Here is a 12,244-nt window from a genome sequence, read left to right as displayed (position 1 = left end):
CCTATACCTCCCCCCCCCCCCCCCCCACAGCCTGGCATCCTGATGCTGGGGGTCTCAATATACCTCCTCCAGGCCTCCCACAGCCGGGCATCCTGATGCTGGGGGTCTCCATACACCTCCTCCAGGCCTCCCACAGCCGGGCATCCTGATCCTGGGGTCTCCATATACCTTCTCCAGGCCCCCCACAGCCGGGCAACCTGATGCTGGGGGTCTCCATACACCTCCTCCAGGCCCCCCACAGCCAGGCATCCTGATGCTGGGGGGCTCCCTATACCTCCTCCCCCTCCCCCCCACAGCCAGGCATCCTGATGCTGGGGGGCTCCCTATACCTCCTCCAGGCCCCCCACAGCCAGGCATCCTGATGCTGGGGGTCTCCATATACCTCCTCCAGGCCCCCCACAGCCTGGCATCCTGATGCTGGGGGTCTCCCTATACCTCCTCCAGGCCCCCCACAGCCGGGCAACCTGATGCTGGGGGTCTCCAAACACCTTCTCCAGGCCCTCCACAGCCATGCATCCTGATGCTGGGGGTCTCCATATACCTCCTCCAGGCCCCCCACAGCCGGGCATCCTGATGCTGGGGGTCTCCATATACCTCCTCCAGGCCCCCCCACAGCCGGGCATGCCTGATGCTGGGGGGTCTCCATACACCTCCTCCAGGGCCCCCCCACAGCCGGGCATCCTGATGCTGGGGGGTCTCCATACACCTTCTCCAGGCCCCCCACAGCCGGGCAGCCTGATGCTGGAGGTCTCCAGTATACCTCCTCCAGGCCCCCAACAGCCGGGCAGCCTGATGCTGGGGGTCTCCATATACCTCCTCCAGGCCCCCCACATCCAGGCATCCTGATCCCGGGGGTCTCCATATACCTCCTCCTAGCCCCCCACAGCCAGGCATTGTGATGCTGGGGGTCTCCATACACCTCCAGCCCCCCCCACAGCCGGGCATCCTGATGCTGGGGGTCTCCATATTCCTAGACCTGGGAATGAGGTAGAGTAGACTAAAGCTTGGTACATGAAGCCAATTTCGATTGGCCAATCACTGACCAATTGTACCACCTCCCATGTAGCTACAAAATCTGCTCATAGTATTCAATATCTGTAGACCCTTCTACTACATGAAGGAGGTAAAATTGGTCAGTGATTGGCCAATCATAGTTGAAAGTGTATGCCAGGCTTTAGGTTCTGCACACACATCCAGTTTTTATCTGCAGATGACTGGCCAATTTTAGCATACTGCCGCATACACGCTGATGTCAGATGCTATGCGCCGCCAGCGTGTATGCGGCTGTTAGAACCCGGAGAGATGGACGGGACGCCGCACGGAGGCTGCTACATGACAGGTAATATATAAATGCACACACCGGGGGGGGGGGGGGGGGGGGGGGGGGGGGTAGGCAGGCACATTTATACATTGCGGGGGGTTTCGTTGTTTTCTTCGCTCATTCCGAATTTGGCCGTCGCACACCCCGAACAATCAACTTCGGCCCGACATCTTGCAGCATGTGCGATCGACAATTCAACCCATATTCGTCCCCAAATGGTTGCTTTGTCTGTCGGGTATGCAATTGGTAGCACAGATGTTCATCCAATTCGATTATAATAATCGAATCGGATGGTTGATTGGCCACCTGAAGACTGGGATAGCCAATCAGTTCAGTGCTGTAATTCCTGCATGAGGGCAGATTTCCGTAACATCTACTTAGGTCCATAAACTATAAACGGCTAGACCTGCTAATGTGACGGCATTACTTATGGGGGGGGGGGGGGGGGGGAGATGAAGCTAAATGGCAGCAGTAATGATGTCTTAGGCAGGTATCTGACTTGTAAACTTATGTCTGCTGCTTTACTCCGGGTGACACAATTACTTCTAAACCGTGTTTGTTATTTTGTTAAACAGGACAACAGTCAAAAAGGAAGAGCAAGCCAGTAAAGAGACAGGTGAGATACACTGTAGGAAGGTGTTGGATATTTGTGTAAAAAAAATCTATTTCTTTAATATTTGTAATGCTGTATAATTACAACATATCATACGGGCCAGTATACGGCAGGCTGGTATAACGCAGTTAAAGGATACCCGAAGTGACATGATGAGATAGACGTGTATGTACAATGCCTAGCACACTAATAACTATGCTGTGTTATTTAACTCTTTCAGGCAGAGAAAGAAAAAAAGATCAGGTATGTAAGTGGCTGACTCAGTCCCGACTCAGACAGGAAGTGACTACAGTGTGACCCTCACTGATAAATTCCAAACTATAAAACACTTTCCTAGCAGAAAATGGCTTCTGAGAACAAGATAGAGATAAAAAAGGGAATTTCTTATCAGTGAGGGTCACACTGTAGTCACTTCCTGTCTGAGTCAGGACTGAGTCAGCCACTTATATACCTGATATTTAACTCTTTCAGGCAGAGAAAGAAAAAAGGAACACAGCCTAGTTATTTGTGTGCTAGGCATTGTACATACACATCTATCTCATCATGTCACATGTCACTTTGGGTAATCGTTTAATAACACAGGACTTCTCTAGCTCTGCCACGTGTTGCTGATCTCTTGTCTTTTGTTACCTTTCAGATATGGACAACGCAAGAATCTGAATGGATTAAACAGGGGGTGAAGATCTATGGTGAGGGCAACATGGGCGGCCATCCTGAAGAAGTTCCCATTTCAGCATCGCACGTCCGTCCACATAAAGGGACAGGTGGAGAACCATGAAGAAGCATTCACTGGTTGTGACTCTGAGGCTCGGAGCTCCTCCCCCTCAGCTTATCTGTGTGCTGGGCACACTCGTTTATTCAGTTCTACTCTTAAAGAGTCATATTTCAGGTTCTCGCTTGACTTCCTTTCACGGTTTAACTGCAACTCTGGCCAGAGTCTCCAGACCTCATTCCAACTTAAAGAGGAACTCCAGTGAACATTTTACTGTTGGCAGGTGATGTAGCTGCTGCATGGTTTTTGGCAGAAGTACGTACTTTTCTGGGACCTTTTCGCAACAATATCAGCCATACAGCGCCCCCTGATGGTCTGTTTGTGAAAAGGAATAGATTTCTCATGTAAAAGAGGATATCAGCTACTGATTGGGCTAAAATTACATTTTTGGTCAGAGTTTTCTCTTTAAAAGGGACTCGAGGTGTGAGACCTACAGAAACTGCCATATAGATTTCCAAGTCAGGCAAGATTAGCTGCATGCTTGCTTCAGGTGTGGCATTCAGACACTACTGCAGGCAAATAGATTTGCAAGGCTGCCAAATAAACTGGTATTGTTTAACAGGAAATAAATATGTCTGCCTCCATATCCCACCCCCTTCATATTCCCTTTAAAAAGGGCGTGAGATTAAAATTCCAAAAAAGTTATGCGATCCAGCCTGGACTTTGTGTGAGAGCGAGGAAACCCCCCTGCGTGGGTCACATCAAAACATAGCTGGACTAATTCAAATTTACTACCATCTACGACTCGTGCGATGCTGACATCATGTTACTCGGCAACAGATCCTCCAGGAACCATGTTTTTGTTGGGAACTTTGTCTTTGTGAGGACGGGTCGGGGAAAATGGACTTCAGTGATCAGAACCAACTCGCCCCCATAGTTTCTTGTTCTGCTGTTGCAAAAACTTTAGTTTTAGGTTTTAACTGAATGTTTTGTAAATCAAGATTTTGTACTTGTTCAAGATCATCCAATAACCATTCATCGTTTTATTGCCTGAATGCGTCATCCTTTGCCCATGTCTTATTGGTCGTTATATTAAAGTGGAGAGCAGGGGTGTAACATATGCTCCTGTGTCCCCCAAAATTGGGAGGAGGTACGGGGGTCTAAGGCAGCGATCAAATGCTGCGTTTACTTGCAGAGCGTTATATATTACTTGTTTCAGGTGGTGGGACAGGTCCTCTTCATTCCTCTACTCTGCAGTGCCATGCAGCCAAGTGCCCTGTGGCTCCCGGCTCTGCCTGTCATGTGACCGGGCATCATCAGAAATGGATTAAGATTAAATGGAGCTCTAGGCAAGATAGCAGTTTTTGCCCCCCGCTAGCACAGCTAGTATCCGCGGGCCCCTAGACTCGCTCCAGGCCCCTAGGCGGTTGCCCAGGATTGCCTTGCGGATGGTCAGGCTCTGGGCATTATGAGCCGCATGGTGATTGACTGCCAGGGGCGTGGCTACACTGAAGGAAGTGAATCTATAGTGAAAAATAAGTAATAAAAAAAGATACTTACCTAAGGAGAGGGAAGGCTCTGGGTCTTACAGAGCCTTCCAGTTCTCTTTCACGGTGTCCTTGTTCCCCCACAGGCTCCTCCTCTTAAATCTCCCGCCATGGGGAGGCTTCGGAAGCATTTGGGCTTCCTGAAGACTGGCAGCTCCGTACTGGCGCGTGAGAGAGGGTGTGTGCGTGCGTCTGCAGTACGGAATGGCCTGTTTTCGGGAGCCTGAGTGCTTCCGGAGCCCAGCCAGAGCACAAGCGAGCGGTCTCCGACCGAATGCCTGGAGACTGCTAACAGGGAAGCTTGTGGGGGAACACGGAGACCAGGAGAGGGACCGGAAGGCTCTATAGGACCCAGAGCCCTCCCTCTGCTGAGGTATCTGGTTTTCTTTTTTTCCTTCAGACTCCCTTTAACCACTTGAGGCCTTTACCCCCCCTTAAGGACCAGCGTGTTATTTTATGATCTGTGCTGGGTGGGCTCTGCAGCCCCCAGCACAGATCAGGTTGCAGGCAGAGCGATCAGATTGCTCCCCTTTTTTCCCCCCCCTATGTGGATGATGTGCAGGGGGGGGGGGGCCTGATCGCTCCTGCCTGGGTGTTGCGGGGGGGAAGGGGCAGCCTCAAAGCCCCCCTCAGCGGCAGAAATTCCCCCCCCCCCTCCCTCTCACCCCTGGCGATCAGGGCTGCACAGGACGCTATACGTCCTGTGAGCCTGTGACAGGCTGTCATCTGTCACATGGCGGTGAATCCCCGCCCGCTGATTGGCCGGGGATCGCCGATCTGCCCCCTGCCAGATTAAGTGCAGCGGTGCGTTTCACTGGTCACACTGAGCTGCCGCCCTGCACAGATTGTATGGACAGGAGTGATGGCATTCATCTGGTAGCGTGCCATCCTGGGGCAGCGGGCACTTCAGTGGTACTTCGGACCAGTAAAACAAATCTACTATTCGGCAAGGCTGTGGAGTCGAGAGCAATTTTGGATACCTGGAGAAGGAGTTGGTGGTTTCATAAACTGAGGAGTTGGATGATTTTTGTACCAAATCCGCATCCCTGGTAAGTATTACTCTAAGGAGCCGAGGAGTCTGAGCCATTTTGGGTACCTGGAGTCAGAGTTGGAGTCGGTGGTTTCATAAACTGAGGAGTCTGAGTTGAAGTCAGATGATTTTTGTACCGCCCTGCTATTTTGGATACAATAGTTCTCTGGTTGGGTCTGACACAGGTTGAATGGAGTCTAAAAAGCTTCTTTGTTTTTTTAATATCTTTTTTTTTTAAGTTTTCCAAATTTCCAAAAAATGATCAGTCATACAGTGGCATGCAAATCAAATTACAGAGATTACAAAAAAGGAAAACCTATACAGATATGATTCTAACAGTAAGAACATAAATCAGTCCACCAGGAGAGAGTTCAAGTAGCAACAAGAACAATTACCACCAGATCAAGAGGGAAAAAAGAGAAAAGACAAGGAATGTAAAAAGGTCTGATCACCTTTAAACCCCCCGGCCCCCCCCCCCCCCAAAAAAAACCTTTATGATTAATGACCCGCCATATATTCTGAAAAGGCCACACAGCACTGAGCTGCCGCCCTCCAGACCACATGGCACTGAGCTGCCGCCCTCCAGACCACATGGCACTGAGCTGCCACCCTCCAGACCACACAGCACTGAGCTGCCGCCCTGCAGGCTACACGGCACTGAGCTGCCGCCCTGCAGGCTACACATCACTGAGCTGCTGCCCTGCAGACCACACAGTACTGAGCTGCAGGCTACACAGCACTGAGCTACCACCGTCCAGGCTACACAGCACTGAGCTACCACCGTCCAGGCTACAGAGTATTGAGCTGCCACCCTCCAAACCACACAGCACTGAACTATTACCCTGCAGGCCACACGGCACTGAGCTGCTGCCCTGCAGGCCACACGGCACTGAGCTGCTGCCCTGCAGACTACACGGCCCTGAGCTGCCACCCTGTAGGCCACACAGCAATGAGCTGCTGCCCTGCAGACCACACAGCACTGAGCTTCTGCCCTCTAGGCTACACAGCACCGAGCTGCCGCCCTCCAGGCTACACAGCACTGAGCTGCCGCCCTGTAGGCTACACGGCACTGAGCTGCCGCCCTCCAGGCTACACAGCACTGAGCTGCCGCCCTCCAGGCTACACAGCACTGAGCTGCCGCCCTCCAGGCTACACAGCACTGAGCTACCGCCCTCTAGGCTACACAGCACTGAGCTACCGCCCTCTAGGCTACACAGCACTGAGCTACCGCCCTCCAGGCTACACAGCACTGAGCTACCGCCCTCCAGGCTACACAGCACATGAGCTACCACCCTCCAGGCTACACAGCACTTAGCTGCTGCCCTGCAGGCTACACAGCACTGAGCTACCGCCCTCTAGGCTACACAGCACTGAGCTACCGCCCTCTAGGCTACACAGCACTGAGCTACCGCCCTCCAGGCTACACAGCACTGAGCTACCGCCCTCCAGGCTACACGGCACATGAGCTACCGCCCTCCAGGCTACACGGCACTGAGCTGCCGCCCTGCAGGCTACACGGCACTGAGCTGCCGCCCTGCAGGCTACACAGCACTGAGCTGCCGCCCTGCAGGCTACACAGCACTGAGCTGCCGCTCTCCAGGCTACACAGCACTGAGCTACCTCCCTCCAGGCTACACAGCACTGAGCTGCCGCCCTGCAGGCTACACAGCACTGAGCTGCCGCTCTCCAGGCTACACAGCACTGAGCTGCCGCCCTCCAGGCTACACAGCACTGAGCTGCCGCCCTGCAGGCTACACAGCACTGAGCTGCCGCCCTGCAGGCTACACAGCACTGAGCTACCGCCCTCCAGGCTACACAGCACTGAGCTACCGCCCTCCAGGCTACACAGCACTGAGCTGCCGCCCTGCAGGCTACACAGCACTGAGCTGCCGCTCTCCAGGCTACACAGCACTGAGCTGCCGCTCTCCAGGCTACACAGCACTGAGCTGCCGCCCTCCAGGCTACACAGCACATGAGCTACCGCCCTCCAGGCTACACAGCACTGAGCTGCCGCCCTGCAGGCTACACAGCACTGAGCTACCGCCCTCTAGGCTACACAGCACTGAGCTGCCGCCCTGCAGGTTACACGGCACTGAGCTGCCGCCCTGTAGGCCACACAGCACTGAACTGCCACCCTGCAGGCTACACAGCACTGAGCTGCAGACCACGCAGCACTGAGCTGCCGCCCTCCAGGCTACACAACACTGAGCTGCCGCCCTCCAGGCTACACAACACTGAGCTACCGCCCTCCAGGCTACGCAGCACTGAGCTACCGCCCTCCAGGCTACACAGCACTGAGCTGCTGCCCTGCAGGCTACACAGCACTGAGCTACCGCCCTCCAGGCTACGCAGCACTGAGCTACCGCCCTCCAGGCTACACAGCACTGAGCTGCCGCCCTGCAGGCTACACAGCACTGAGCTGCCGCTCTCCAAGCTACACAGCACTGAGCTGCCGCCCTCCAGGCTACACAGCACTGAGCTGCCGCCCTGCATGCAACACAGCACTGAGCTACCGCCCTCCAGGCTACACAGCACTGAGCTGCCGCCCTGCAGGCTACACAGCACTGAGCTGCCGCTCTCCAGGTTACACAGCACTGAGCTGCCGCTCTCCAGGCTACACAGCACTGAGCTGCCGCCCTCCAGGCTACACAGCACATGAGCTACCACCCTCCAGGCTACACAGCACTGAGCTGCCGCCCTGCAGGCTACACAGCACTGAGCTACCGCCCTCTAGGCTACACAGCACTGAGCTGCCGCCCTGCAGGTTACACAGCACTGAGCTGCCGCCCTGTAGGCCACACAGCACTGAACTGCCACCCTGCAGGCTACACCGCACTGAGCTGCAGACCACGCAGTACTGAGCTGCAGGCTACACAGCACTGAGCTGCCGCCCTCCAGGCTACACAGCACTGAGCTACCGCCCTCCAGGCTACACAGCACTGAGCTGCCGCCCTGCAGGCTACACAGCACTGAGCTGCCGCCCTGCAGGCCACACGGCACTGAGCTGCCGCCCTGTAGGCCACACAGCACTGAGCTACTGCCCTCCAGGCTACACAGCACTGAGCTGCCGCCCTCCAGGCTACACAGCACTGAGCTGCCACCCTGCAGGCTACACAGCACTGAGCTACCGCAATCTAGGCTACACAGCACTGAGCTACCGCCCTCCAGGCTACACAGCACTGAGCTACCGCCCTCCAGGCTACACAGCACATGAGCTACCGCCCTCCAGGCTACACAGCACTGAGCTGCCGCCCTGCAGGCTACACAGCACTGAGCTACCGCCCTCTAGGCTACACAGCACTGAGCTACCGCCCTCCAGGCTACACAGCACTGAGCTACCGCCCTCCAGGCTACACAGCACTGAGCTACCGCCCTCCAGGCTACACAGCACATGAGCTACCGCCCTCCAGGCTACACGGCACTGAGCTGCCGCCCTGCAGGCTACACAGCACTGAGCTACCGCCCTCTAGGCTACACAGCACTGAGCTGCCGCCCTGCAGGCTACACAGCACTGAGCTGCCGCCCTGCAGGCTACACAGCACTGAGCTGCCGCCCTGCAGGCTACACAGCACTGAGCTACCGCCCTCCAGGCTACACAGCACTGAGCTTCCGCCCTGCAGGCTACACAGCACTGAGCTGCCGCCCTCCAGGCTACACAGCACTGAGCTGCCGCCCTGCAGGCTACACAGCACTGAGCTGCCGCCCTGCAGGCTACACAGCACTGAGCTACCGCCCTCTAGGCTACACAGCACTAAGCTTCCGCCCTGCAGGCTACACAGCACTGAGCTGCCGCCCTGCAGGCTACACAGCACTGAGCTGCCGCCCTGCAGGCTACACAGCACCGAGCTGCCGCCTTGCAGGCTACACAGCACCGAGCTCCCGCCCTGCAGGCTACACAGCACCGAGCTGCCGCCCTTCAGGCTACACGGCACCGAGCTGCCGCCCTCCGGGCTACACGGCTCTGAGCTGCCGCCCTCCGGGCTACACCGCACTGAGCTGCCGCCTTCAGTCTTCTTTATGGTCGGTCAGTCAGTCTTGGCTGGGGTGGCTGGAATACTGACAGTCTAGGCTGGGGCAGGCAGTATAATGTCAGTTCATCTTTATGGTAACTCAGTCTTGGTGTGGGCAGCAAGTATAGTGACAGGTCCTCTTTATAGTGAGCTGGTCTACACTGGGGTGGCCGGTATAGTGTTAGGTCCTATTTTTGCTCTGTTGCTCTAGGCTGCGGCTGTCGGTATAGTGACAGGTCCTCTTTATGGTGTGCTGCTCTAGGCTGGGGTGGCCAGTATAGAGACAGGTCCTCTTTATGGTGAGTCTGGTTTGGCTGGGGTGGCCGGTATAGTGACAGGTCCTCTTTATGGATTGTTGCTCTTGGCTGGGGCAGCCGGTACAGTGACAGGTCCTCTTTATGGTCAGTTGCTCTAGGCTGGGGCAGCCAGTATAGTGACAAGTTCTCTATGGTGTATTGCTCTAGGCCTGGGGTGGCCTGTATAGAGACAGGTCCTCTTTATGGCGAGACTTCCTCTAGGCTGGGGTGGCCGGTATAGAGACAGGTCCTCTTTATGGCTAGTCGCTCTAGGCTGGGGCAGCCAGTATAGTAGCAGGTCCTCTTTATAGTTGTTGCTCTAGGCTGGGGTGGCTGGTATAGTGACAGGCCCTCTTTATGGTGTGTTGCTCTAGTCTGGGGTGGCCTGTATAGAGACAGGTCCTCTTTATGGTGAGCCAGTCTAGGCTGGGGTGGCTGGTATAGAGACAGGTCCTCTTTATGGTGAGTCACTCTAGGCTGGGGTGGCCTGTATAGTGACAGGTCCTCTTTATGGTTAGTTGCTCTAGGCTGGGGTGGCCGGTATAGTGACAGGTCCTCTTTATGGTTAGTCACTCTAGGCTGGGGTGGCCGGTATAGTGACAGGTCCTCTTTATGGTGAGTTGCTCTAGGCTGGGGTGGCCGGTATAGTGACAGGTCCTCTTTATGGTTAGTCACTCTTGGCCGGGGTGGCCGGTATAGTAACAGGTCCTCTTTATGGTGAGTTGCTCTAGGCTGGGGTGGCCGGTATAGTGACCGGTCCTCTTTATGGTTAGTTGCTCTAGGCTGGGGTGGCCGGTATAGTGACAGGTCCTCTTTATGGTTAGTTGCTCTAGGCTGGGGTGGCCGGTATAGTGACAGGTCCTCTTTATGGTTAGTCACTCTAGGCTGGGGTGGCCGGTATAGTGACAGGTCCTCTTAATGGTTAGTCACTCTAGGCTGGGGTGGCCGGTATAGTGACAGGTCCTCTTTATGGTGAGTCGCTCTAGGCTGGGGTGGCCGGTATAGTGACAGGTCCTCTTTATGGTTAGTTGCTCTAGGCTGGGGTGGCCGGTACAGTGACAGGTCCTCTTTATGGTTAGTTGCTCTAGGCTGGGGTGGCCGGTATAGTGACAGGTCCTCTTTATGGTTAGTTGCTCTAGGCTGGGGTGGCCGGTACAGTGACAGGTCCTCTTTATGGTTAGTTGCTCTAGGCTGGGGTGGCCGGTACAGTGACAGGTCCTCTTTATGGTTAGTTGCTCTAGGCTGGGGTGGCCGGTACAGTGACAGGTCCTCTTTACGGTTAGCCACTGTAGGCTGGGGTGGCCGGTATAGTGACAGGTCCTCTTTATGGTGAGTCAGTCTTGGCTGGGGTGGCCGGTATAGTGACAGGTCCTCTTTATGGTTAGTTGCTCTAGGCTGGGGTGGCCGGTATAGTGACAGGTCCTCTTTATGGTTAGTTGCTCTAGGCTGGGGTGGCCGGTATAGTGACAGGTCCTCTTTATGGTTAGTCACTCTAGGCTGGGGTGGCCGGTATAGTGACAGGTCCTCTTTATGGTTAGTTGCTCTAGGCTGGGGTGGCCGGTATAGTGACAGGTCCTCTTTATGGTTAGTCACTCTAGGCTGGGGTGGCCGGTATAGTGACAGGTCCTCTTTATGGTTAGTTGCTCTAGGCTGGGGTGGCCGGTATAGTGACAGGTCCTCTTTATGCTGAGTTGCTCTAGGCTGGGGTGGCCGGTATAGTGACAGGTCCTCTTTATGGTTAGTCACTCTAGGCTGGGGTGGCCGGTATAGTGACAGGTCCTCTTTATGGTTAGTCACTCTAGGCTGGGGTGGCCGGTGTAGTGACAGGTCCTCTTTATGGTTAGTCACTCTAGGCTGGGGTGGCCGGTATAGAGACAGTTCCTCTTTATGGTTAGTTGCTCTAGGCTGGGGTGGCCGGTATAGAGACAGTTCCTCTTTATGGTTAGTTGCTCTAGGCTGGGGTGGCCGGTATAGTGACAGGTCCTCTTTATGGTTAGTCGCTCTAGGCTGGGGTGGCCGGTATAGTGACAGGTCCTCTTTATGCTGAGTTGCTCTAGGCTGGGGTGGCCGGTATAGTGACAGGTCCTCTTTATGGTTAGTTGCTCTAGGCTGGGGTGGCCGGTACAGTGACAGGTCCTCTTTATGGTTAGTTGCTCTAGGCTGGGGTGGCCGGTACAGTGACAGGTCCTCTTTATGGTTAGTTGCTCTAGGCTGGGGTGGCCGGTACAGTGACAGGTCCTCTTTACGGTTAGCCACTGTAGGCTGGGGTGGCCGGTATAGTGACAGGTCCTCTTTATGGTGAGTCAGTCTTGGCTGGGGTGGCCGGTATAGTGACAGGTCCTCTTTATGGTTAGTTGCTCTAGGCTGGGGTGGCCGGTATAGTGACAGGTCCTCTTTATGGTTAGTTGCTCTAGGCTGGGGTGGCCGGTATAGTGACAGGTCCTCTTTATGGTTAGTCACTCTAGGCTGGGGTGGCCGGTATAGTGACAGGTCCTCTTTATGGTTAGTTGCTCTAGGCTGGGGTGGCCGGTATAGTGACAGGTCCTCTTTATGGTTAGTCACTCTAGGCTGGGGTGGCCGGTATAGTGACAGGTCCTCTTTATGGTTAGTTGCTCTAGGCTGGGGTGGCCGGTATAGTGACAGGTCCTCTTTATGCTGAGTTGCTCTAGGCTGGGGTGGCCGGTATAGTGACAGGTCCTCTTTATGGTTAGTCAC

The 12,244-nt window shown here is 55.0% G+C and overlaps 1 protein-coding gene across 1 annotated transcript in view; it reads left to right on the top strand.

The window, feature by feature from the left end:
- The window catches only part of TERF2 (telomeric repeat binding factor 2), a 34,170-nt gene extending 31,348 nt beyond the window's left edge, over window positions 1-2,822 (top strand). The window contains exons 9-10 of the mRNA XM_068261248.1: window positions 1,897-1,937; window positions 2,572-2,822. Coding sequence (XP_068117349.1) covers window positions 1,897-1,937; window positions 2,572-2,712 — 182 coding nt within the window. The 3' untranslated portion in view covers window positions 2,713-2,822. The remainder of the gene's footprint in view (window positions 1-1,896; window positions 1,938-2,571) is intronic.
- The last annotated feature ends 9,422 nt before the right edge of the window (window positions 2,823-12,244 follow it).

This window comes from Hyperolius riggenbachi, chromosome 11 (assembly GCF_040937935.1).
Source record: "Hyperolius riggenbachi isolate aHypRig1 chromosome 11, aHypRig1.pri, whole genome shotgun sequence".
Lineage (NCBI taxonomy): Eukaryota > Metazoa > Chordata > Amphibia > Anura > Hyperoliidae > Hyperolius > Hyperolius riggenbachi.
The sequence above is the reverse complement of the archived record's forward strand: the minus strand, read 5'-3'. Positions and strand labels throughout refer to the sequence as shown.